General features: G+C 34.3%; 3 protein-coding genes across 8 annotated transcripts; all 3 read left to right on the top strand.

The window, feature by feature from the left end:
- Window positions 1-7241: 7241 nt before the first annotated feature.
- Window positions 7242-13399, top strand: EMB3129 (GTP-binding family protein). 2 transcript variants are annotated; one of them, XM_088491228.1, is made up of 11 exons: window positions 7242-7590; window positions 8669-9018; window positions 9870-10047; window positions 10178-10324; window positions 10407-10523; window positions 11032-11175; window positions 11269-11355; window positions 11782-11897; window positions 12359-12540; window positions 12703-12760; window positions 12899-13399. In XM_088491228.1, the coding sequence occupies exons 3-11, from the start codon at window positions 9877-9879 to the stop codon at window positions 13020-13022; spliced, it is 1146 nt and encodes a 381-aa protein (XP_088347354.1). In that variant the 5' UTR covers window positions 7242-7590; window positions 8669-9018; window positions 9870-9876; the 3' UTR covers window positions 13023-13399. The 2 variants fall into 2 exon arrangements, with proteins under 2 accessions (XP_088347354.1, XP_088347355.1); XM_088491229.1 differs by lacking the exon at window positions 8669-9018 and having other exon boundaries at window positions 7272-7590.
- Window positions 13400-13549: 150 nt separating this feature from the next.
- Window positions 13550-15984, top strand: LOC148563019 (cyclin-P3-1-like). Of its 4 annotated transcripts, none has more exons than XM_088491232.1 (4): window positions 13550-13893; window positions 14892-15060; window positions 15189-15275; window positions 15542-15984. In XM_088491232.1, the coding sequence occupies exons 1-3, from the start codon at window positions 13690-13692 to the stop codon at window positions 15266-15268; spliced, it is 453 nt and encodes a 150-aa protein (XP_088347358.1). In that variant the 5' UTR covers window positions 13550-13689; the 3' UTR covers window positions 15269-15275; window positions 15542-15984. The 4 variants fall into 4 exon arrangements, with proteins under 4 accessions (XP_088347358.1, XP_088347356.1, XP_088347357.1 ...); XM_088491230.1 differs by having other exon boundaries at window positions 15133-15271; XM_088491231.1 differs by having other exon boundaries at window positions 15133-15275.
- Window positions 15985-19728: 3744 nt separating this feature from the next.
- On the top strand, window positions 19729-26867 carry LOC107605186 (TOM1-like protein 9). Of its 2 annotated transcripts, none has more exons than XM_016306969.3 (10): window positions 19729-20240; window positions 21472-21550; window positions 22584-22682; window positions 22772-22885; window positions 23122-23282; window positions 23983-24064; window positions 24316-24401; window positions 24582-24785; window positions 25311-25807; window positions 26032-26867. In XM_016306969.3, exons 1-10 carry the CDS (start codon window positions 20140-20142, stop codon window positions 26631-26633), a joined length of 2025 nt encoding a protein of 674 aa, XP_016162455.1. In that variant the 5' UTR covers window positions 19729-20139; the 3' UTR covers window positions 26634-26867. The 2 variants fall into 2 exon arrangements, with proteins under 2 accessions (XP_016162455.1, XP_088345744.1); XM_088489618.1 differs by having other exon boundaries at window positions 19740-20240; window positions 25323-25807.
- Window positions 26868-27152: the final 285 nt, after the last annotated feature.

Genomic DNA, 27152 nt, shown 5'->3' with positions numbered 1-27152 from the left:
ATATAAATATAAATACAGAATTATCTTTATTTAAATTTAAATAAAATATAAAATTTAAATTTAAATTTTAAGTTTTATTTCAAACTTCAAACTACTATGAGTATCCAGTCAAACTTGAGTGAAAACCAACTTAGAAACAACAAAAAGACAAGAGAGGAAAAAAAAGGGAAATAAAAGATAATCCGAAGAAATTTAGTTTCAAATCAAAATTAAAATTATATCTAACATTCAATTAAAACTATGTGTATCCACTGTCCAGTTAAACTTGAACAAAAACGAATTTGGAAATAACAAAAACGAAGTCGAGTAAAAACTTGTGTTGTGTCCAGTTAAACCTGTCAATTGAGATATTAAAGACTAGGATCATATCAGAGAATTATTTTGAAACAGTATCTTATCATATCATATCTTAAATTAAACTTACACAGATTAAAATGAATCAAAATCTTCTGTAATTGATTTTTAAAAACAGAAAGTATTTAATTCTATCATAGCTTAAACTCTAAATAAAGCACATCCTATAAATTCTGATTCAAAGAAAACTGTGTTCCTGTTAGCATACCGATCATGTGTATCAATACCATCAAATCTCTGAGGAAATTGGACATAGCAGACTTTCTTCCCAGTTTGAGGGTCCATTAAAAAGAGAAAAAGTAGATTCTTTACCATATATTAGCCTATCGGTCATCTGCTTTGCACAAGCATAAGACCATCTCTGCTTCTCTACTGGACCAAATATACAAGGACTAACGTCTTCCTTTAGCATATAGTATTTAGGATCCTGCAGCATGAAAAAAGTAAGGGTAAAATACAAGGGTACCAGCATCATATTAACCTAAATCCTCGTGGAAGATTAGTGATCAATTTTACAAATAGAAAGGTGCTATTAGGGGGTAGTAAATGAAAACAAAGAAGTGTACCTGATTGGAGCAAGAAGTGAGGAGAGAATGAAAGGCCAAATTGAAGGACTTGGTTACTTAGTTACTTAAAGAGGCACCAAATTTCTCATGGACTATGCAGAAAACCTCTCTCTGTCATGAGGGGAAGAATAATCAATATCTGGACTAATCAAAATTTCAGATCAAAGTAAGCATTAAAGGCCAAGTAGCACTTAACCCAAAGATTTATTTATAGGACTCTGCTTGTTTGAGAATCTGCCGGTTTAATATGAGTAGAACCATTGATGTAATAACACATGATTTGTATAACCCAAAGAACATGATTTGCCAAAAGTAGCAACCAATATGTTGCAGTGAGTGCAGACTAATATCCATCCATGTAATATTTTCAATCGCTCTTAAACAAGTGCTTTACATTTATCTATACTTCTAATGAGAGATTGAATTGGATAAACTGATAAACTGATAAAATGACTCAATTATGCCAATAAAGGCTTACATCTAGAAATTGAATTGCCTTACCTTACCACACTGCTTTAAGTTTGAAAGGTTGAGAGGGAAATTGGAGGGAACAAATTTCATTCTTGACATGACAAAACAAAGGACACCAATTGCTGCAGAATGAATACCACTGCTCATGTTTGTTAAAGAAACAAAATGAAAGGAGAGAGATATCATAAAATTAAAGTAGTATTTTGTCATTATTGTTCAACTAGCTTGTGACATTTGTTCTTCAAAGAATCAGTACAAATTCTCAGAACTCAAAAGCACTCACTGCAGAAAATGTCATATACAAATAGTCCGGTCTGCACAACACATGAATAGAAAAGATACCCACATCAACTAACAGGAAACACTAAAAAAAAGTGTAGTAGAAACTTTGTTTAAATACTAGTCTCGGTAAAAAAGATTGGAAATCAACAAAGTCAAGATATTAAAAAATGAGGAATTGTTTCTCCAAAACTTTGTTTTCTTTGTTTTTTTTTTTTTTTCAACAAGAAGACCAGAGAACAAAAAGACGAGAGATAAAAAAAAGGGAAATAAAAGAAAATCCGTTTCTTTTTTTTACGAGGAAAAAAAATCAGTTAAGAGATCGAAAAATGCTTGGGTTGAAAAATCAGTTAAAACCTTACAGAAGAAAATTTTTCAAATCAAAATTCAAATCATATCTAACATTCAATTAAAAGTTAAAACTGCGTGTATCACTATCCAGTTAAACTTAAATGAAAACCAATTTGGAAAGAACAAAAACGAAGTAGTGAAAACTTGTGTTGTGTCCAGTTAAACCTGCCAATTGAGATATTAAAGACTAAGATCATATCAAATAATTATTTTGAAACAGAATCTTATCATATCATATCTTAAATTAAACTTACACAGATTAAAATCAATCAAAATCTTCCGTAATTGATTTTTTAAAAACAGAAAGTATTTAATTCTATCATAGCTTAAAGCCTTAAACTATAAATAAAGCACATCCTATAAATTCTGATTCAAGAGTCTCACATTCTTGTGAAAGAAAGTCTAGCCTGTTTTTGGAAAGTGTTTCTAGTGTCATCATGGTTGCCAAGATGAGAAGCAAGAAAACGTTGAAGGAGTTGTTGAAGCTGGATTTGAAAACAATAGAAGCTATGGCTCCGAATCCATTCCGCCTTACAAGAATTGATGTCCTAGTGTCCCTGCAGGATCAGGAGTACTGCAAGGTGAACCGGGCAGCAATTAAGGCAAATCAGAGTCTCTATGGCAAAGAGGACCATGCGGTACTCAAGAGGTTCTCCAAAGCGTTGAAGCAGCACCACTCACTTGGAAAGGCACGCATGATAGAGAATAAAGGCAAGAAAACGCCGAGTAAGAAGAATGCTGCATCATCGCCTTCAACAGTACCCACATTGGCATCTACATCAACAACAAAGACTGATATTCCAGAGCTTCCGGAAATTTTCAAGGCGATTATCGCTTCACTGGGAGGATTTGATGTAACTTTTGTGATGCAGCGGAAGTTAACAAAGACAGATTTAGAGCCTAATAACAGCCGGTTAGCAATGCCGGAGAAGCAGATAAACGAGGAGTGCAAGTTCTTGGCACACAAAGACGCGGAGATTCTGAGGATTCTTGAGGCTCGGGATGGGAAGGGGCGCTTGATTGGGATGCAAGTAGGGCTCATAGAACCATCAGGTGAAGTGTGCCATGATCAGGTTCTGAAGAAGTGGAATATGACCTCTGCATCAACTTATAATCTAGCGAGTTCTTCTTGGTGCGACATTGCTAGGAGGAATCATCTCAGGAAAGATCATATTCTCAACATTTGGTGCTTCAACGATGCCACCAATAAGTTTTATTTTCTTCTCCATCATGTAGGCTCTGAACCTTTCGAGCATCGCTGTCATCGATTTTGAGTCTGAAGCTGAGATCGCGACAGAAGCTGGTGAGAGTGAAATTGGGATCCAAGTTTCCGGAGACAGAAGAGAGTTCGGTGAATTCAGGAAAGGGCTTGCACGGTTATTGCTATTTCTTTTGTGGAACAAGAGGGAATCAATACTTATTGACTTAGCTGTTAGTTTTAGGGTTTAAAAAGGACGAGTAATTGAAGTATTTTAATGAAATTAAGGATAAAAAGATAAATAAGAATTGGGTAAATACTAAATAGTAAATATTATAGTATAGAGATTGTTAGGTTATTTGGTTCTTTCATTAGGATTTTGATGGTAATACTTAGAGGCAAACCCAGATTTAGGTTCCAAAAATATTGTATATAAAATACTCTTTATAAGAAAATTTTTAAAGATCTACATTGAATTTTTTATAAAATTAAACGTTAAATAAATAAATTTTTTTCCTTGTATTTGAGCTTATATTAGTTAATTCTCCATTCTTTTTTTCATTAAAAATGCTAACCTCCTTGGATTTTTTATTTTTATAAATTAAATAAATGTAATAATTACCAAAATAAATAATTTAAAAAATATTTATCAAAATAAATACTTCTCTCTTATATCGTTTACATATGTATTATTTTAAAAAAAAATAAAAATAATAAAAAATATTAATAATATCAATAATGCAAATTTTTGGCATGCAATTAGTATATAAAATGGTTAGTACATAAAAAATTGATAGAAGAGATTAAAATAGATATGTTTGATCAATTTTAGTACATTTTAAATGATAGACTTTAAAACTATTAAACTGCCCACTATTAATATGGTTACCGCTTTTTTAACTATCCACTATTTAAAAATTTAAAATATAATTTAAATACACGTGATTTATTTAATGACCCAATTAATACATGTCACTATTGATATATAATATGAAATCTTTTTTACTTAAATTATATTTCAACTTTTTATGTACATGCAACAAATAAAATTTAGAATAATTACCCAAATCAGTTCCAAGAATTTTAAAATTGGACATTTTAGTCCCTAAGAAAAATTAATACACAGATCAATCCCCAAGGTTTTACTCCGGCAGACAAATCAGTCCCCAATTTTTTTTCGGGCAAAGTAATTACTCAGATCAGTCTCCAAAGATTTTAAAAATAGACATTTTAGTCCCAAAAAAAAATTAATGTACAAATCAATCTCCAACGTTTCTCTCTGTTAGAAATAACAGTCCTCCATCCAAAAATAAAATAAAATTATTATTATTATTATTATTGTTCATACCCTGGCCCAACGAATAAGGCCCAGGATCCAAATAAAAAGGCCCAACCCAAAGGGTTGGCCTCATCTTTCGCCAGATTAGTCGCCACGAAGTCGGAACTAGTCACGACTTGCTCTAAAGAAGTCGGGAACGAGGATTAACTGACAGATAGACACTCATTTGAATGAGTAACTGCCCCTAAAATCTCTCTAACCATTTCACGAAGCAATATCTTAACTTCCCTAAGATAAAGGGACGGTTAACACCCTAGAAAAGTGGCACTACTCCAACGGTGGTTATTGGCTCACCACTATAAATACACTGACACCCCTCAAGTATCTCTAAGTTCCAATACTCTCTAGACCTGCTAACCCTTTGCTGACTTAGGCATCGGAGTGTCTTTGCAGGTACCACCCCCATTCACTCACAAAATACAAATAAAACCTCACAAAATCAATTTTTGTTATTATTTAAATAATTTTTTAAACAGAGGGATCATATCGTCCCAAAATAAAAAGGTTGAGGGTCGAAGTGTCCATTTTTTTTGGACAGGGATCGCTTTATCCTTTGTAAAAATGGACAAGGACCAGATTGAGTGTTTACTCCTTTTGTTTTGATTTGCACAAAAAAATACGCTTAGGAACAAAAAAAATGACCCCGTCGTTTTCTCTCTCTCTTTCTGAAGAGAGATTTTTTCTAATAAATTAGAAAAAAATATGCAAGTCTTTTTCTTTTATATAAAAATTTAATGAATAAATTTATTATTATTTTTGTCCAAAAAATATAGTATAATATTATTGTTCAATTAATAATAATAATTATTTTATTTTATTTTATTTTTGGACGGAGGACTATTATATCTAACAGAGAGAAATGTTGGGGATTGATTTGTACATTAGTTTTTTTTGGACTAAAATGTTCATTTTTAAAATCTTTGGGAACTGATCTGGATAATTATTCTGCCGGAAAATAGATTGGGGACTGATTTGTCTGTCGGAATAAAACATTGGGGATTGATATGTGTATTAATTTTTGTTGGGACTAAAATGTTCGATCTGGGTAACAAATAGTCATTAGAAGGATGAGGGCAAAGGTGTATTTATGCAATTGTTTCCTTTTGGGGGCAGAATGGATGAGATTTCTGAGTCTGAACTTCCCTTTTCAGACAGATCTGGAAACTAGTGCTTAGTTCTTTACCTAGTTTTTCGGCAGGAAGAAGGGGATGAAGCAGCACAAAGGAACATCATTTGACTTAGAAGGCTATATAGCTATATGGAACCTTTTGTTTCAAAGTCTCCTAGAGCTGCATATGTCAACTATAGAGACCTTGCATTGGGGTCAATAACATTAATGGCTACTCAAGCTATAAGTAAGCTAGCGTTTGGGGTGAGAAGTATTTCAAGAACAACTTCAGTAGGTTGGCACATGTGAAGACCAAGGTTGATCCTCTTAATTTCTTCAGGTATGAACAGGGTATACCTTCTCTCGTGTCAAAGAGTCACAAATATGTAAGATCTAAAATCTTGGAATGTTAGCAGCATATATAATTAAATAAGCTGCTTTATTCTTATGCTTCTGTGTATCAGCGTATGCAGGGTGTCCTTCTTTCATAACAATATTATTTCAGATGTTACATCAATGCCTAATATATGTTTTGCATGAGGACCTTGAGAGCTTCAAGATGGTTATTTATAAAAAAGAAAAAATCTATTTACTCTTTACTGTGTCCTAAATTTTTCTTATCCTCAATCAAAATAAGTGGAAGAGCTTGGGCATATTCTGGCGGTGCTAACTCTTAATTGAAATCCCAAATTAGAAGCTTAGCCGTGATTCCAAAATGGTTAAGTAGAAGTTGGGGATGATTCTGGATAAACATTGTGATCCGGCTTGCTTCAACAATTTTGAGGGCGCATAAACTCCTACTTAGAAGAAAGATAGGAAAAGCTTAAGATAATTACGAACAACTACTAACAATTATGCGCAATTTGTTAGGTTGGAAGGTCTAAAAACAGAGAAAACTTATTGCCATTATGTTGTTCAGTATAATTGATAAGTACACGTGGGATGTGTGAATCATATAAGAAAGACTATTTCATTGAATTTGCTATTATAAACGTTTTAAATGTAAATATAAGACAGACCATCTTCTATGTGAATCATAGATCTAGCGTAAATGTTTTAAATCTTCGGATATTTCTTTTTGGAAAATGTAAATTATAAAAGAACAAAAAAGATATGTCTTGTATCTCTTCAACAATATAGACTATATGTTGATTATAAAAGAACTTTAAAAATCCTTACATACTCTTAATTTCATAATATACTTTTAGCCAAAATACCTACATATTCAAATAAAAAAAATAATTACATATATACTCTTAATTTTATTATATTTTTTCTACTGTAATTTGTTGATATTAAACATATAAGAAATTAATAAGAAATTAATTTCTCTACATAAAAAGAAAAATAGTTTTATATTTTAAGCAGTATATTTTATAGTTATCAAATTCTACTCGATATGGTCGGTTCGACCGAAAATTCGATCACCCGATTATTTGGCTAAGTTGGGTCACTTATTGAACTGGACAAGTATGAGAACCGGTAAAAACCGGTTTGATTCGGCCGGTTAATGCAATCCGGCCGGGTTGTGTTTTTGCTTTTTTTAATTTTGTTTTGCCTGAAAAACGGCGTCGTTCAAGTGCCTCCCCTTTAATCAAACCTAATCTAGTAATCTGAATGGAAACCCCCCCAACCCCAGCCTCATCTCTCTTCTCTCTCGACACTCCAGAGGGCCTCACCTTCGTCGCGTCACTCTCTCGTCTCTCCCCTCACCTCGTCAGTTGTCACTCTCAGTCTCTCACAGCGTCACCTCGTCACTCTCTCGGTCTCGCACTCATAAGCTCGTCGTCGCGGTCTCGTGCCCCGCGTTCGCTTCGTCGGCGGCAGAAGCAAACGGAACCAGTCAAGCAGCATCTTCTCCATCGGTGGGTGGTGGTGGTCGTTGTCTTCTTGTTTCATCGCAGTCTCGGAACCAGTCAACTGGGTGAGCTCCCTTCGAATTTTCGACCCTGTTCTTTCACTGGTTCAGTGTCAATTTTGAATAAATTAGAATTGTTGTTGAACCTGAGCAAATTTTAATTAGAATTGTTGTTGAATCTGGTGGTTGTTGCTGTTGTATTTGATTTTTTACAATTGTTGCCGGAGCAAATTTTTTGTTGCTGGATAACCATTAAATTGAATTTTGTTGCTGGATAACCATTGGATTAAATTTTGTTGCTGGATAACAGAGTTGATTACTTGAATAAATTAGAAATTATTGTTGAACTGGAGCAAATTTTAATTAGAATTGCTGTTGAATCTGGTGCTTATTGCTGTTGTATTTGATTTTTTACAATTGTTGCTTAACCTGAGCAAATTTTTTTTGTTGCTGAATAACATCACTGGATTGAATTTTGTTGCTGGATAACAGAGTTAAATACTTGATAAATTATAATTGTTGTTGAACTTGAGGAAATTTTAATTAGAATTGCTGTTGAATCTGGTGGTTGTTGATCCTGTATTTGATTTTTTATAATTATAGCTAAAGCTGAGCAATTTTTTTTGTTGCTGGATAACTTCATTGGATTGAATTTTGTTGCTGGATAACAGAGTTGAATAGTTGAATTTGTTGTTGATTGTCATTAGTGAACTTTGGTGGTTGGTGCTGCGTTGATTAAAAATTCACTTTGCTAAATCTTTTATTGCTGAAAATTTTTTGTTTCTTTTGCTAGAATTTTAAAAATGTCTTCATCTCAAACACCATCAGAAACACCACTATCTTAAGAACAAGCATCATCAGCAAAGACTTGTCTTTTAAAAATGTGTTATCTTTTTATCGCTTTTGTTCATTTAAATTGAGACAGTATTTTGTACTAGAGATTAGTTTATTATGTTAATTAATATTTGTAAAGACTTGTATTTTAAGTTTTAAAACATTATTTTAATTTTATTTATATAATTTTATATATTTTTTAATTATGATCGGGTTAATCATGACCGGGTTGATTACCGGTTCGGTTCTGATAACTATGCTATATTTAGACACTTTTTGAATTCATTATATCCAACCCTATTGTTTCCAGTTTCCACACACCCCCTCTTCGCAGCCAACCACCATTCCACCAACCCTATCAGTGCCTCACAGGAGATTCACTCCCCCTCTCCTCTCACCGGCGCTCTCCCTCTTCTCACTGCTTCCCCTTCTCACTCTCAAAGTCACCGGCGCTGCAGCAGTCGTCGCGGCGCCTGAGAAACCTCGGAGAACGTCGTCGTCGTGCGAAAGGCAGCGCCGTCGCCGTCGCGTGAGAGGCAGAACCGTCGCTGTCTTCGTCGCGGGAGAAGAAGAACCGTCGCCGTATTCGTCGCGTCAGAGGAGTATCATCTTCGTCGCCATCCAGAGGAGAGTCATCTCCGGAGGAGAGTCGTTCTTCTGGTAAGTGGCTATGATTTCTGTGATTTTCATTTACGTTAATTATTATAGCATTGTTGTCATTTCTATGATTTATGTGATTTTATATTCCTGTGATTTATTCGTGTTTGGATTTTGTTATTTTATGGTTTGGAATTGATTTTATATTCTGTTTTAATTTCTGTTCTGTGATTTTATATCTCTGTGATTTATGTGATTTCTGTTTTAATTTTATTATTTTTTAGATTTTTTCTAAAAAATTCGCGGATATCCGTGAGACCCCAATCCTCAGCGGATACGGGGTCCTCGTTACTAGTCGTGGGGTCAGGGACGGTAGGACGGATATGGGGACCCGTTGCCACCCCTACTTATCACCAAGGAGGATTGAGTTCTAGCCCTGGAGGTATTCTTACCTTCACTTCAAGCTTCACAAGAGTTCTGATTTCAAAAGCGGACCCCACAATATCCATCATCTCATAGGCTTCTCCAGTGCAGTCCAACCGAATTTACCTTTCCTAAAATCTGCCAAGACCTGGAATGTCGCTTGTTGAACATTTCCATTAAACACTAGTGCAAGCTTCTCTACAATTCTGCAGTGTCATAAAAGCATGTTCTAAATGAAACCAAAACTATGTATATTCTGAAGAGACACACTTGTTCAACACGTTTTACCACATTTTTGAATTTTTTTTTTTTTTTTGGTTTTGAGAATTTTCCCCTTTTTAATGTGCAGTGTAATTTTTTTTATTAAATTACAAAAGAAAAATATTAGAGCAAAAAATTGCAGTATTCTTTTTTCTTTATTTTTAAAAGGAGATATTTTCCATTTTCCTATAGAATTATCTAAAATTGCGTTGTGGTTGTTACCGATCCAGCTGAGAAATGAGCAGCAGCATAGTTATGAGTGTTCAGCTTTCAAGTTTATGGCTCCACAACTCATCGGCAGTAACACCTTCTCTCTTTCTTCCCGGCGGCGGAGGCGGAGGAGGGAGGTCTTCCCCATCAGCTCTCTCTGCCACACCCAACCTCTCTTCCCATTCTCCTACCATTCAGGTAAGAAACCAACCCTTTCCGTTGAAGTTCTAATATTTATCACCAAACAAACACTGCCGTATTCTTTTGGAATTATCTAGATTCTAGGACGTGTTCTTGAATAGTTTTAATTGTGATGTAAAATTTGCAGATTGTTGGTGCGAAAGGCCATGATGGATATGGCAATGTCAATGTGAATAGCAATAATGTATTTGATGGCTTCCAAGGAGATAAAGATTATTGGAGTGATCTTGACAATGATCTTTATTACTGGACAAAGGCATTGCGTCCTGTGCAGGTATTATTGTTTTGAATTCATGTTGCCCTATGTATAAACTTAGTTGCTGTAGCTAATTCTATGTGGAGGGTTAATTGGGCAGTGGTTTCCTGGTCATATTGCAAAAGCAGAGAAAGAACTCAAGGAGCAGCTTAGGTTGATGGATGTTGTCATTGAGGTGCGAGATGGCAGAATTCCAATGTCCACAACTCATCCACAGGCAAGTTAGTTTGTTTGTTTTGGTTGGGGGATTCTATATTGTTGATCAATAGACCAGTTTGGAGCAATGCTTGAGTTATCTCCAAGTAACTTCAAGGTTATTTGTTCAAACGAAATAAGTCACTGTTGTATATATCATGTTATGCCCATCTAGATTAGTACTGGTCCAAACTGCAAAATCAGTCATGGATGTATATATCATGTTTGGTCGTCTAGATTAACACCGGTTGGGTGTAGACCTTGCCCATATCCTGCACAATGTGGGATGCTTGAGCATCAGGCTGCTCTTTTTTTTTTTTAATTATTTTTGTTGTCGATTGTGGCCTCTTTATCTGAAAAGTTGTTTTGTCATAAGGTGCCAGCCATTTTCCATGGATTCTTTGTGCTTCTTAATGGGGGCATAGAATATTGGTGACACTCCTACAACCAATGGAAAATCTAGTCATTTGGCACTGTGATAAAGATAACACATGTAAACTCTTGACCTCGCAATTGCTCTACTTGTATAGATGGATCTATGGCTTGGTAATAGAAGGAGAATTTTGGTTCTGAATAGAGAAGACATGATATCAACTGCCGACCGTAATTCTTGGGCAGCTTATTTTGCTAAGCAAGGCACAAAGGTGGTCTTCTCCAACGGGCAACTTGGAATGGTATATAAATTAATTTCTTTCTAGCTCTTTAGATGTCTTGTTAGGAAGTTTCACATGCCACATACTTAATTCTGTGTTGTATGTATTGCAAAGGGTACAATGAAGCTAGGCCGGTTAGCAAAGGAATTAGCAGCCGATGTAAATATTAAACGCAGAGCCAAAGGACTGCTTCCTCGTCCGGTGGGTTATGTAGCAATTAAGTGTCAATTTTAGTTGTGTCATTCCTTTAATAATTATTTGGCAAAAGAATTTCCATTATTGCTCAAAAGAATTCCTTTCCTTATCCAATATCTATACAAGGAAAACATAATTTAAACCGTATGGGTAGTAATTTTGTACCTCTTTCTGTTGCAGCATTCTTATAACTCCTAAATGATATAAATATAGTGAAACAGATTGTTTGAGTGTAAGTTTGGATCAGTAAATTGCATAACCAAAATAATCTATTTGATTGCTGTGTATAATCTTTAGGCTATTTCTTGTGTTTTTCATTTTAAAAAATAAGTTTATTTTTCTTTTAAGTTTTACACTAGTTCTCACTCTTTAGTACTTGTTTCAAATAAATATAACTAAGTTGATGTGAATTATTCATGTCACTGTGTAAAGGTTCGAGCTGGAATAGTTGGATACCCTAATGTTGGAAAGTCATCGTTGATAAACCGTTTACTAAAGCGAAGAATGTGCCCTGCAGCCCCCAGACCAGGAGTTACAAGAGAATTGAGGTAACTTATTCATTTTATTTGTTACCAAGAGGTTGAAAGTGTTCTGAAAATTGGAACAGTTTCTTAATTGTTCATGAACTTGTATTCTGTTTAAGTTGAAACTAATGGCTTCTAATGTTGAGTACTTAAGTCTGAACTTTTATCAGTGTTCAACAGCTGGGGGATTTATGGTTTAGGGTTTAAAACACGACTGCGACTTAATTTATTCTAGCTTTCCAGTAATATAAGAACTAGTCTCCTCCAGTGACTAAAATAAAACACACCTAGAGGAAAATGGCAGTATGTTCTGTTCAAGTCCTAATAGTTTCAAAAACAAGATTACCCACAATAATAGTATAATACAACTAATTTGTTCTGTCTAAATTTGAAGTTTTAGCTCAAAAAAGAAATGATAGTAGATATCTCAACGGCAGTGAAGTTAATTATACATAAACTTATCTATTTCTTTCTGAATGCAAAAGGTGGGTTCGTTTTGGAAAAGATCTTGAACTGTTGGATTCTCCTGGGATACTTCCAATGCGAATCAGTGACCAATCAGCTGCTATAAAACTCGCCATATGTGATGATATTGGAGAGAGGTCCTATGATGTCACTGATGTTGCTGCAATTCTTGTGCAGATGCTTACAAAGCTTCCGGCAGTAGGTACATACGACCCCGTTCCAATTAATTGTTTGGTTATTTATTTACTAAGCACAAGATAACAATTTCTGGATCTTTGAAAATGGATGGGCTTCTTTGTGACAACATCTTGATTCCCCTTTTCCCTTCTTCAAACTTATGATTCTTAGCCTTTGCTCAATGCAGGTGGAGATGCTCTTCGCAAGCGATATAAGATTGATGTAGATAGTCAATGCGGCAAAACGTATGTCCCTCATTTTTCTAAATCTGTTTTTATTGCATCGATTTATCATTTATGCGGTAAAACGTGTTGAACAGGCATGTCTCTTCAGAATATATATAGTTTTGGTTTCATTTATAACATATTTTTATGACACTGCAGATTTGTAGAGAAGCTTGCACTCCAAGTATTTAATGGAAATGTTCCACAAGCGGCATTTCGGGTCCTTGCAGATTTTAGGAAAGGTAAATTCGGTTGGACTGCACTGGAGAGGCCTCCGAGATGATGGATGTGGTGTTTGCTTTCGAACTAGAACTCTTGTGAAGCTTGAATTGAAGGTAAGAATACCTCCAAGGCTAGAACTCAATCCTCCTTGGTGATAAGTGAAAAAATGGATATTGTGATTATGAATGACATGAATGGAGGACAAAGGTGGTGAATGTTCTGAGAAAGACAACACCATTGAAGAGTTTAAGTTACACCAAACAAAGAATGCTTCCTGCTGTTACCATGGAATTAGTTGGCTCGATGTAAGCTATGTCTGTATAATGTATTAATGCAATGTATATCTTTAATTTTGTTAGCGTTAGAGATAATAAAATTGTGAAAGAAGATAAACATTATGATTAGGCCAAAGCATGATCAAATTGAGGAAATTGCACATATTGCCACTTCTCAAGCATATACTCTAATTCTAAAGCCACACCACATATTTTGGGTTTGATCATTCTCTCTCCTTAGACCACCTTAGACCACAAAATACGAATGGATGGTAAGTATAAGGGCCAACTATACCATCAGTTAACTTGAACAACTTTTCTAAATATAGGATTTTTAATAATTAGGATTTGTTCCGCAAAATTAGGATCCGTCTCTGTGAACGTGGACACATAGCTTTGTGAACGTGTAGCTCTCTTATCGTGCCGCTGGTCCGTGGAGCTCAACCGCCCGTCATGCTGTTGCTATGCCCTCCGCTGGAACTCCTCTGTGTGTCGTGCCAAGTCGACTTGCATCGAATTCTCATCGCCGTGAGTGGCGCGTTCGGATCCTTGAGGTCGGGCTTCACTTGGTGGGAGCCCTGCTGTCGGATATTGCGGCAAAGGAAAAACTACTTCAGACCCGATTGGCATGTGTTCATCATTCTCAAGCTTCTGAAGGTTCTCTTCGATGAATTTCATTCTTAATAATAATAAATAATAAATTAGAATATGTAATATGTATTTCGTTTTTGAAAGCAAGATTTTAACACAATAAAATAAAGTGAAACTTGTTCACCAAAAAAAAAAAAGTGAAACTTATTGTGAACTAGAGAAATAGATTATTACTGCCAGTTTGGGAGTTTCTTGATTTCTTCTTGAGTTTTTTTGAGTGTTGACAATTCCTATAATGAGTTTTGATGGGGGAATTAAGAACATAGCTCAAAGTTTCTATCTTTATTATAGGGTTGTGATGGATATCTTTGGTGTAGTTTAGTTTAGTTTCTGAGGTTGTTATGTGGAAGTAAAAGAAGTTAACTTTGTAAGATCTGAGGCTGGTTCCTTCCCAGCTAAGCAAATTTTGAGAGCTATATCCTCTTTTGTTGTTAATTATTGTGGAGAGCTTGTATTGTGTGATAGGAAAATTCGTTGAATTAGATTGGATTTGTTGTTGTTGTAGTCGTAGTTGTGGTTGTAGATTGAAACAAGATTCCGGAGATCTAGGGGTATCTATGCTCTTATGTTGCTAATGCTAGATTTCCAATCAATGGGGTTTGCTTAGATCTAACCAAACTATGAAAGTTCTCATGGCATGATTGAGACTATGTGAAGTTTGAAGTATGGTGACTGAAAATGGCAGAATGGGAGGTTGCTAATAGCTATAATATGATTTATTTCATATTTTGAAATTGAGGGTTAGGGTTCATGAATGGAGAAGATGTTGAGAGAACTTGGGATTTCTGAATTTCATCACTTTGCCGATATTATAAACCGGATGCCGAGCATAACTATTTTTAACATTTCACAAACTCAGCCCAATATATATTGTTATCCTTTAGCCACATTTGTTCTAAGTTCTAATAATTTGTTGTTTTGTTGAGGTTGTTGATTTGTTCCAAGAATTGGAAAAAATGCATGTTAATAGGATTACCCTTTAATGATTATTTGTTTCGTTGCAGATTAGATATGGAGATTGTGGCGCTGGAAATGAGGATGTCAGCTCAGATATATACCTTTCGTTGGGACTCAAAGGAGTAGGATTTTCGAGGGTTTTATCACATCTTTCTTCACTTCTTAAGAGATCGGTTCAGAGGAATGAAACACAAATTGAAGCAAAGCATGTGAAAGGTGTTGTTACTGTTTTTCATGGTTTAAGAGCACCTACTTTGAGTGTTTAAAAATATATTTTCAAGTACGCAGGATGCAGCCCCTCTTGCTTTGTTGTTGCACACATATATGTTGATAGATTTCTTCAGCACACACAGGTCAAATTGACTTCAAACGTGCATCGGCTTTTGATAACAAGCATTATGGTTGCAGCGAAGTTTATGGATGATGCGTAAGTGAGTTTGAAATTGCAGGAATGCTAATAGTAATTTTGAAACTTTGTCTAAAAATTTATTCCCTCTGATTCTTTTTAGCTGTCACGGTTGCTTTTTGGTGCGTCATTGATCAATTGACATTGGTCCAAGTAACATAATTAACATATAAATGATTAAATGGAAATGAAGAGAATATTATTGACTGTTGATAACTCAATATAACTCATCTAGTAGGTTGAAAATGACACCAAGTAATGTTTTAATTAAGTGCTCTGCTGTTTCTGCAGATTCTTCAACAATGCATACTATGTAAGTTGGAGGAGTAAGCACATCTGAATTGAACAAGTTGGAGATGAGCTTTTGAAGAACGTGCCTGGGAATTGCAGCGCAGCTGAGAATCACGCCTAGAGGAAGAAATCGCGCCTGTAACAGAGAGAATCGTGGTGTAACTGAAATTGGGGAGAGTAGGGTAGTGTTGAGTGAGATTGGATTTGGTTTTTAATTTTTGAATTTTTGTATTTGTATACATATTTGTATGTAGTGGTTGAAATTGGTGTACACGGAGCATAATGTTTATAGAATAGGAGGAGTGTTAGGGGCTAACATTTTTTGTGATTTGTAGCCATTAAATAGTCATCAATGATGATTTTAATGGTGTAAGATTAGTGTGAAATTTCATCCAATAACTTACTTTTCTTTGCTGGTTACATGTTGGCCAGAATTTGAAAAAGTTGCTGGTTCCTAGACTTTTTTATAGAGTAGTTGGGCTCAGGATTCGGTGGTCCAGAAACCTTTGGACCACTTAGTGGTCCAAGTAGAAAACATGTTTTTGGAGTTTTTTTATCAATTGCTACATAGTCCTTGAACTAATTTTAATTACAAATCAACCTCATATATTTTATTTAATTATAAAAATAGTTTTTTATTTTATAAATTATTATTTTATCAATTATCTATTATATTTATTAACAATCAAATACAAAAATAATAACCAATTATATCTTCCATTCATCCTAATAATTCCAATTGATCAAAAAATTAACTTTGATCTCGTTACGTTCGTCCATGGCTTCCAAATCGTGTTTCCTTGAAATTCAATCGATTGGTTTTTCAAAACAATCGATTGAATGATAACTCAATCGATTGGTTTACACTATATCACAAAACAATCGATTGAAAGTTGTAAGGTAGAATGGTAAAAAGCTTAAACCAATCGATTGTTTATACTTTCCAATCGAATGAATGCCTCAAAACAATCGATTGTTTGTTACTCAATTGATTGAATTCACGAAAACAACATGGATTTGCCAAATACAATCGATTGGAAAGTGATGACATTGAAGTTTTAGCCAAATTCAATCGATTGGTAATGTAATCCAATCGATTGGAAGGTGATGAAGTTGAATGTTTTGCCAATTTCAATCGATTGGTAATGAAATATCCATCTACTCAATCAATTGGTAATGTTCTCATTTTTCAGAATTCTGTAGGATTTTGCACAATTTATTCTATTCTACTTTCATAAATTACAAATAGGTTGTACAAATCCTCATTAATCCAATTTTTTTTTTCAATCACCATGATCAGGATCTTATTATCTTCTTGCACCAATATCAATGTATTAACATAAGAACAATTTTTATCACTTAACTTTATTCATTGATCCTATAGTTTGGTCTAGTTTGGACGAAGAAAATGTATTTCTACTAGTATTAATTAAATCCGTGATACTACATGACGAAATTATTTTGGTAACCAAGTTTAACCAAGTTGGTTAAATAGCTTATTGGTATAATAAAAAACAATTGATTGAGTAGATGGGTACCATTACCAATCAGATTGAAATTGGCAAAACATTCAACTTCATCACCTTCCAATTGATTGGATTACATTACCAATCGATTGTTTTTGATAAATCCATGTTATTTTCGTGAATTCAATCGATTGAGTAACAACAACAATCGATTGTTTTGAGGCATTCATTCGATTGGAAAGTATAAACAATCGATTGGTTTAAGATTTTTACCATTCTACCTTACAACTTTCAATCGATTGTTTTGTGATATAGTGTAAACCAATCGATTGAGTTATCATTCAATCGATTGGTTTTTCAAACCAATCGATTGAATTTCAAAGAAACACGATTTGGAAGTCATGGACGAACGTAACGAGATCAAAGTTAATTTTTTAATCAATTGGAATTATTAATCGATTGAATTTCAAGGAAACACGATTTGGAAGCCATGGACGAACGTAACGAGATCAAAGTTAATTTTTTAATCAATTGGAATTATTAGGATGAATGGAGGATATAATTGGTTGTTATTTTTGTATTTGGTTGTTAATAAATATAATAGATAATTGATAAAATAATAATTTATAAAATAAAAAATTATTTTTATAATTAAATAAAATATATGGAGTTAATTTGTAATTAAAATTAGTTCAAGGACTACGTAATAATTGATAAAAAACTCCAAAAACATGTTTTCTACTTGGACCACTAAGTAGTCCAAAAATGTTTTTGGAAATCATAGTCGGTATCTCCCATCTTTTGTGAAGTTATCTTCCTTGCATGTATGGAATTTAGAGTCGTGGGAATTGGGAAATTGATAACTTACCTCCCAAGTTGGGTCAAGGGATCCAAGTTAGTATCTAATTGAGTGAGAGTGACCTCCCAGTCTATTGGGCCAAGTCGAGTGTAAATGAACTTGGTTCATTGTTGAGTTGTGTACTTTTGGATTTAAGCTTTTTAGGTCTGAGTAAGAATAACTATTATGGATTTAATTATATATATATATATATATATATATGGATATATTTTGTTTTAGACATTTTTAATAATTTAATTTTGATATACTATTAGTGTAAAATAATTTTATAAATACATCTAATTATATAATGTCTAGCTAATAAAAATAATTACCTTTTATTTTGACTCTGTAAAATAATCACCTAAAAAAATGAAAATAATTAAATAATTGTGTAAAATATTTTATAAATATATCAAAATTAAACTCTATTTTTAATATGTATTATGTATTTTAATATTATATTTATAAGAATAATTAATGTTTGAAATCTTGAATGTATAAGTTAAACATTCAGGTTGATTTTTTAAAATTAAATTATTGAGTTAAATCTCAATTTGGCTCATAAAATTTAATTAGATACTTAATTTAAATCTCTACAATTTCATTGGTTCCACTTAAAATTTCAAATTATAGCAACAATAGATTTCGGTTGTTCCTAGGATAAATTCCGTCATTAGAGCTTATCTAGCATATTCTCCTGACACAGAAATGAAATTCGAGACTCAAAATATATGACCTAATAGAGCTCCCAAAATTTTGACTCTTGCTCCCAATTATTCTTGCGAAGATAATGATAAATTATTAATTTAGGACATTTGAGATTTTGTTTAGTATTTTATTTCAATCACAAGGCCAGATTGAATATTTAAATTTCATCTCCGCGTTCCAGTAACGAATATCATTGTAGGAACAACTGAGATTTACTATTGTTAATTTGAGACTTCTAATTGGACTAATAAAATTGTAGGAATTAAATTGAATATCTAGTCACATTTCAAGAATTAAATTGAAATTTAACTTAAAATTATTAAGGTAGCATTTGGAAGTGAGAGAGAGTTTGAGAGACAAAGATTGAAATAAGTCTTAATATTATATTTGATGTAAAGTAGAAGATAAAGACTGAAATAAGAATGAAGTTCTAATTTAATTTGCATAAAAAATAAAGTTGAAATTAATTAATTAAAATGAGAGTATTTTAAATATAAAATGTTATTAAAATTTTAGTCTCCATCTTTAAAAATTTCAATCTTCTGTGTTCTCACTAAGGGTGCACATGCCCCGATCCGCCCTCGAATATTTTTGGGATTAATTTAGTGTGATTTCAATGAGTTTAAAGCCGGGTAAGGGTCTCAAAAATAGACATGGTCATTATTTCGGGTCAGGTCGGTCCGGGTCAAGGCAAACTCGTCTTCACCCGACTCATGTGTACTCTAAATTAATTTTAATATTATGTTATATGAATTATAAGCTTATTGTTTTATTTTTAATCACACTTGTTGAATTAGGAAATAGATCAAAGAAGTATCAAATTAGAATTTATGGACAAATTCAAGTTTAAATATGAATATTAACTTTTCGGTAACAAGTTTCTTTATAAATTATTGTTAAAGCTCTAAAGATCCGGTTTTCATCTGGTTTGAATTCGGTATAATTGTGACTTGAAAATGTTTAGATTTCATCAAATCTAGTGCCAAATTAGGGTCTAAAAAATAGAACCGATGTATACTTAGAGTCGGGTCTGGATCAGAACAAACCCAATTTTACCTCTCCCATGAACATTCTAGTTTTCACTTTTAGAAGTACTAAAATACTAAAATTTTAAAAATAAAGACTAAATTTTAGTACCAATCTCTATAGACCAACTCTTTTAATTTTGGTCTAACTTGGCCGAAAGGGTGAGTTTGCTTGGCTGGCTTGGGTGATGCAACATCAATAGGGGTGGTCGGTAGCAGCAACGGCATCACGGTGCGAATTAAACCCACAGAATACACGTGGCAACTTCTCATAAGCTCACTACTTTGTTTTTCCCTTCATGCTTCCAATTCTACCCCTCTTACCTTTCCTCAACGGATTCGCCAACGCTAATCTAGCAATCTTTCGTTCGTGAGAAAGATTCACGGAACTAACTAAGACGAAACGAGAAGCAGATAAGACCAAGTCGTTTATACTTTATATAGCCGGAATCTTTCTCCGATCGCGCCGGAAGCTCCGTTTTTAAGCTTCGTCGGAGAATCGCCGATCTTCCTTTTGTTTTCTTCTTTCTATTACTTCAGACTCGTCGGTAACCGGAGATGGTGAATTCTATGGTGGAACGCGCCACGAGCGACATGCTCATCGGACCCGATTGGGCCATGAACATCGAGATCTGTGACATGCTCAATCGTGACCCTGGGTACGCTTACTTCCCTTTCTCCTATTCCATCCAAAACGCAGCGTTTTGTGCTTCCAGTCTTCTCGTTACTTCTCTTTGTTTGATTGATTGTTTATTTATTTATTAATTTTCTTTGGAAGAATTGTTTGGAAGAATTGCTAACAAAAAACTTAAAGTTGAATTTGATCTTTTGGTTTTGATGCTATGACGGAATTCCGATCGAGTTGTCAGTTTAATTGGAATGAACTGCAAAGTTTCTGAACTATTGATTTGGTTTATGAACTAACTAATGCGTGCTTCAAAGTTTGAGGGTTGAGTGCTCTTAGTTTTTTGTTAGGGGATTTTTTGGCTGAACATTTTGAATTTGAATAATCAGTTACGGTGGATGGCTTAGATTTTGAACCTTAGTGCAGAAGTAGGGTTAACCTAGATGGACTTATGTCTCCAATTCAAGGCTGCATAAAACTACGCTTCTCAGACTGTACTAGATGGTAGTTTTGTACACTGGACTGGCAATTTTTAGTGATAGTAGATGGCTACTACAGTGGGCTGTGGATGTAGTGTGTTTCTCTGGTGATGTGCATTTGATGTGTCATGTCTAGTTTGCTGGTTGTTTTCCACAAGCTTCGTGATAAATATCCATTTTTGCAATGTCTGTGACTGATTTGCTGTGACTTTAGAATTTTGACCTTCTGTTGAAACCAGTTTGAGGTTTAGTCCGAGTGATTCTTTTGTATTGTTGATGGGTGAAAATGTGCTATCGGATTATCTTGATCTTCTTTATTAGGCTTTGGTGAAAACTCACATGTAGTTTGTCTTCATGTGAAGTTGATAGTGAGAACAGTTAGATAATTTGACATGTTTGATTAAATTATTGTCTAATGGTTTTCAATATTAACTTCGTATGAAGACATTGCATGTGAGTCTCTATCTTAGGCTGTGCTTGATAAGTGTCTTAAGACAGAAATATAGACACCAAGACTGAGACTGATAAGGTAGAAAATTAGGCTAGTTTTGTCCTCCAAAACAAATTTGGGTCTCCCTACATCTCTGTATTTCTGTCCTGTCTCAATTACCAAATGTATCCATATTAATTGGTAATGAGTTCTTACAGTTTTGATTTTTGAACTTGATTTTCTTTTTAGTGATATAAGTGGAGTATGATTGATATGGATATTTGGTGTGTAATTTTAAGTTTGCCCTTTGTTTAACTTTCATATATTGAAAACTTGGGTTGGTTATGATTTGTCAGGCAAGCAAAGGATATTGTTAAAGGTATAAAGAAGCGGATTGGAAGTAAAAACTCAAAAGTCCAGCTACTTGCTCTAACTGTAAGCACTTTAGCACTTTAATTCATCCTTTTTAAAACAAAAATAAAAAATAAACTCAGATGTTAACATTGTTCAAGCTGATTTTTTCTTTTGTTTGTTTTTTGCTTCTTCTTCCTTTTTTGGGCCATCTTTTCTTCAATTACTTTTTCACATTCCATTTTGACTTCATAAACATCTATTCACTTTACTTCTTTGAATGTTTATTCGGTTAATAATCTTGATTTTCATTGTAATTTTATGAACTTCTTTAAGATACCTTTCTTTTTTTATTAGTAAAGTTACATTGACAAGTGCTTCAATTGTTTGGTAAAAAATATGATGAGAAATTTAGTGAAGGTAAAGGAAAGTTCAACTCAAAAACATATTTGATGAAAATTTATTTTATAAACCATATAAAAGGATCCAATGCAAGAGGAAATATAATAATAAGAAGTCAACAGTCCGTTTCCAACCAGATGAGATTGGTTACATGATTCAGAAGACGTGAATAAGATGTTAAATAACAGTGCTACAGTTCCTCTCGATGAACAATACTGATGTGCTAATGTGAGCACTACTCTTCTACAATAGTACAGTAGGAGCAACAAATGGAATTTACTCCTTATATTCTACATCAATGGATTCCTTGTAACTTGCACATTTTGTGCTAGGTTTTTTGCTAACATTAATTTATGCCTTTGGAGACTCTTTTGATTACATAACAGGATCCAGTATGATGTTGTTTACTCTCATTATCATAAAAATCATTGCTTACTATTTGATTAGCAGAGAATTGAAATTTTTTGTGATGTTATCATGTTACTTTGTCATAGTTTTTACAATGGGATTCATCAGAAGTTTACCGTTATGTCTTTAATTTTCAAATTGAATTTTATGATTGATGATATGGGGTAGAATTGTAGAAGCCACATACCTATTCTAATGGTGTTTTTTTCAGCTAGAAAGTATTATGTCTAGTCTGGATATAATTGACACGTTTGACTCTATATCTGTGGCAACTCATTTGTTCTTGTACTATTCTGCTGTATTTTAGTTACTGGAGACAATCATAAAGAACTGCGGAGACATTGTTCACATGCATGTTGCAGAGAAAGATGTGCTTCATGAGATGGTGAAAATAGCAAAGAAGAAGGTATCATAAATTTTGAACGTTTTCATTGTTTTCTTATGTTAGGCCTCTTCTTGTACAATATTTGATTTTATTTCTCATGCCAATTGTAGCCTGATTTTCATGTCAAAGAGAAGATACTGATTCTTGTAGATACATGGCAAGAAGCCTTTGGAGGTCCCCGATCAAGATATCCGCAGTATTATGCTGCATACCAGGAACTGCTGGTATGTTTACCACAATGTTGTTCAGTTAAATTTGTTGTTTTATTTATTTTTTTTAACTAAGTAATAAGGAAAGCAGTTTATAAGAGCAAGATGTATCATTTTTTCCTTTCAATAGGATGTTTATCTGATTCCTCATATATGGATCTAGAATATGAGCTTTTATACTTGGATATTGACATAACCTTTTAAAATTTAAGTGTGTTTCCTTTAACTTATAAAGGATTTGTTTATTTCAGCGTGCTGGGGCAGTATTTCCCCAGAGATCTGAGCAATCTGCACCGGTGTTCACACCTCCACAAACACAGCCATTAGCATCATACCCTCCAAACATACGTGACTCTGATACTCGGCAGGACACAGCTGGTTCCTCTGCAGAGTCCGAGTTCCCAACATTAACGTATGTTTCTAATTACCTTTCTTGTCATCAAAAGGTTGACTTGGTACTTATCAAGATGGTCTGTGACATTATTTTGCAAATATTCTTCTAGTGACACTAAGTATTGTAATAATAAATATTAAATTCATTACATGTCTATTCCTGTTAAAGAATTTCTTTGTTCAGATATCAGATAAGCCATATGCCTTTTTCTGATCTGCTCTGCATTGTATTATGATTGTTACTTTTTTTTTCATTAAAAAAAAAAAAAGAAAGAAAAACAGTTGTTGTATTATCCCTGATTAAATCAAACAAAGTTATAATGTTTTTGAGGAAATAATGGTAAGTAGATAAATATGCAAAATATAGCTTAAGGAGGAATCCGTGCATGAACAATTTCTGTTTTTCCTTTATTGTCTGTAATCTCTTATTGTTCCCTTTCATTTCTCACTTTATATGATTATGATTAAATATAAAAACTGCAGGTATTGATCATTGATCAGTGGTTTTTTAAGTGTCAAGGGGTATTTTTGACTTAGAAGATGTTAAACTCTGAATTTCCATGGTTCCAAACTAAAACATTTATTTTTAATGGAACGTCCAACTGCTTCATATTGTATGTACTGATGCTGATATTATTGTGATGATGGAAATTATGCTTTGGTACAGATTGCTGTTTGCAGTTATGGACTATTTTGTTTAATTGATCTTTCTTTGGCAGTCTGACCGAAATTCAGAATGCACGGGGTATTATGGATGTTCTCTCAGAAATGCTAAATGCATTAGACCCTAGTAATAAAGAAGTAAGTTCTGAACTTCCTCAGTTTCACAATAAAGTTGGTATCGTAAATCATCCGGTCTTAATAGCTTCCTAAGTCCCAAACAACCATGCCGTGATTTCTGTTGAGTATTCAATTTTTAGTAATTAGATTTGCCCTTCTGAACATGCTGCTAATGTCTGAATATGGGTTTGTTTCGGTTCAAAAAGACTATTGATTGTCGTGTTATAAAGAATGTGCTCCTGCTTGACCTAATGTATTTTGCCTGTTTTCAGGGTCTTAGGCAGGAGGTTATTGTTGACTTGGTGGAGCAGTGTCGAACATACAAACAGAGAGTGGTACACCTTGTTAACTCAACTTCGTAAGGCCTTATGTCCCTTTCTGCGAAATTATGATAGGACTGTCATGCGTGATGTTCTTTAAATGTTTGGTTCATGTTAGTCAAATTGTTGAATTATTCTTTGATCAAAGAATTTAATAGGTCTTACTAAGAAGAATTTAACAAGGTCATTATTGTGGTGGCTTTTGACTGTTTTCCTAGTGATGAATCACTGCTTTGCCAAGGACTAGCTCTGAATGATGATCTGCAGCGTGTACTTGCCAAGCATGAATCTATTTTGTCAGGAACTCCTACTCAGAATCAAAAACCCCCAGAGAATTCAAAGCCTGCAACTGCTGGAGCACTTCTAGATGTTGATGCTCCTTTGGTTGATACTGGAAATTCTAGCAAACAAATTGATAGAAGGTAATTGACTCTATTATTTCTTGATATTGTTTTGCTTATGTTGCATTATCTGCATTCATAAAAACCGCTATTGGTTTTACCTTATAGAAATAATCCAATTAATTCAATACTGTGCTCGACTCAATATTCTTGTATTAGAACACAATATAGGGTTAATGCTCACAAAACTGAGGCTCTGTGCTAGTTTAGTGGTAGTCATCATAAAGATTTACGAAGGTGGGATAAGTTTTCAGATTTAGGCAATATATCAGTCGAGTCAAGACTATGTTAAAATCATGAAAAATCTCCAATTGTGTTAACCCATTAATAATCAGTTTATTATATCCTGCCGATAGTGAGCTAGGCAGTGTAATTCTGGCTGCAGATTTAAATTTTGTTATTGTTATTTGTTTTATTTTATTTTTTGGTATAAACATGTAGAAATAGATTTAGGTATGAAATATAGTTGACCTTATCTATTTGGTGCCTTCTAAATAGATGGATCGTCATACTTTTTCAATATTTTTATAATGTATTTACTTGCAGCTCCCCTCCTAGTGCTGAAGCAGGATCCTCAACATTGAATCAGTTATTGCTTCCTGCACCCCCCACAGCCAATGGTTCAACCATCCCTGCCAAGGTTGATCCCAAATTCGACCTGCTCAGTGGTGATGACTATGCCTCACCAAAAGCAGATACTTCACTTGCTCTTGTTTCTCTTGGAGAACAACAGCCTGCTACTCCTGTGAATCAGCAGAACGCCCTTGTTCCTTTTGATGTATTTTCTAATGGTAATAATGCAGCAGCTACACCTGTCAGTACTCAGCTAAACCAGCCACCTAATTTTGCTGGCCAAACGAGTCAGATTCCTACCCAATTTCAACAACAGCAGAGTTTTGTATCTCAAGGTGGATTTTACCCCCAAGGAAGTGCACCAAACGCAGGGTCACCTCAGTATGAGCAGTCACTTTATACACAAAGTTCAGGTCCCGCCTGGAATGGTCAGGTTGCACAGCAGCCACAGCCATCTTCGCCTGTTTATGGTGCATTTATGTTTCTTTGTTCAATTCAAACAATAATTTTTTATGTAAACTTTTCACAATTACATCTCTTCAATTTTTCTAGTTTTCATTTTTTTTGTTTCCCAACTAACTGGCAGTCATATGCCAAGTTTGTGACTGGATAGATGAAGAGAACGCAAGCCTACAACATTTCTGCACTAGTACAAGACACTATTGCATGTCTCATATATTTGTGCGTTTGACAGGCACACAAAACACTGGATCACTGCCGCCCCCTCCCTGGGAAGCTCAAGCGGCAGATAATGGCAGTCCAGCTGCAAGCACTCCATTTCCGCAACCACCACAAGTTAGTCAAGTGATGATGACAAATGGCGCCGCAAATTCTCAGGGCCCTCAAACAATGGGCAATGGCCAGGTTGCTGGAATATATATGCAGCCAACTGCCAACAGTTATACGCCAGCAATCAATAACCATGTTGGTCAACACAATCAATTCGGCATGCATCCTCAACATATTCAAGGCATGGCAGGGCCCTACATGGGTGGTATGATGCCAAATCAAATGCAAGCTGGTCCAGTGGCTTCCATGTATCCTCAACAAATGTACGGTAATCAATTTATGGGATATGGCTACGGTCAGCAACAAGGAGTTCCATATATTGAGCAGCAAATGTATGGTTTATCTGTTAGAGATGATGGTGGTTTAAGAAGCTCTTACCAGTCTTCTACTATATCTTATGCTCCATCTGGGAAGCCTTCCAAGCCAGAAGATAAGCTATTTGGTGACCTTGTTGACATGGCAAAGGTGAAGCCAAAACCTGCTCCAGGTCGAGCTGGTAGCATGTAAAAACTATGACTGGGTTTGCTTTTTTCACCCATTAGCTAACTCCTATCTTATACTGCTTTTTATTTTTCATTTACTTTTATGTTTTTATAATATATATCTTTTCATTTTTGTCACATAATGTTTTTGTTTGTTTGTCTGGGACTTAGACATTTGGAATATGTACATTCATTTTAGAGAAGAAACATTTGAAAATGGAAAAAAAAAAGGCTAGACCATCTTTTGGGTTGGATTGAAGCTTTGTGACATTTCACATTTTAAATTACTCACCCCTGTTTCAGGATAATTGAATCTAACGGTGACTGAAATCTTGAACATGAGTGTTACATTTCATTATTACGTCAAATCGACTATAGAGTTGTAATAGTTATGATGTTTCAGAATCTAATGGCCAAGATTGGTAGGTTCCTAGGGCGAAAGGTGTATGGGAGTTTGTATTTGAAGAGGATATCACTTTGCTATTTAGTAGGCAGCATTGAAATAATATTGCCTTTCTAATTGTTGGCTTTGTAGCATAATTAT

Source organism: Arachis ipaensis, chromosome B6 (assembly GCF_059453495.1).
Source record: "Arachis ipaensis isolate K30076 ecotype BB chromosome B6, ASM5945349v1, whole genome shotgun sequence".
Classification (NCBI taxonomy): Eukaryota; Viridiplantae; Streptophyta; class Magnoliopsida; order Fabales; family Fabaceae; genus Arachis; species Arachis ipaensis.
The sequence above is the reverse complement of the archived record's forward strand: the minus strand, read 5'-3'. Positions and strand labels throughout refer to the sequence as shown.

Coding starts and splice junctions, on each gene's coding strand:
- LOC148563019 (XM_088491230.1), top strand. CDS start 13,690: ATGCTGTTGCTATGCCCTCCGCTGGAACTCCTCTGTGTGTCGTGCCAA. Junction 15,061..15,132: donor TGAAGCAAAGCATGTGAAAG/GTGTTGTTACTG, acceptor TCAAGTACGCAG/GATGCAGCCCCTCTTGCTTT. Junction 15,272..15,541: donor GCGAAGTTTATGGATGATGC/GTAAGTGAGTTT, acceptor CTGTTTCTGCAG/ATTCTTCAACAATGCATACT.
- EMB3129 (XM_088491228.1), top strand. CDS start 9,877: ATGAGCAGCAGCATAGTTATGAGTGTTCAGCTTTCAAGTTTATGGCTC. Junction 10,048..10,177: donor CCCATTCTCCTACCATTCAG/GTAAGAAACCAA, acceptor TAAAATTTGCAG/ATTGTTGGTGCGAAAGGCCA. Junction 11,176..11,268: donor CCAACGGGCAACTTGGAATG/GTATATAAATTA, acceptor TGTATTGCAAAG/GGTACAATGAAGCTAGGCCG.
- LOC107605186 (XM_016306969.3), top strand. CDS start 20,140: ATGGTGAATTCTATGGTGGAACGCGCCACGAGCGACATGCTCATCGGA. Junction 20,241..21,471: donor ATGCTCAATCGTGACCCTGG/GTACGCTTACTT, acceptor ATGATTTGTCAG/GCAAGCAAAGGATATTGTTA. Junction 25,808..26,031: donor GCCATCTTCGCCTGTTTATG/GTGCATTTATGT, acceptor TGCGTTTGACAG/GCACACAAAACACTGGATCA.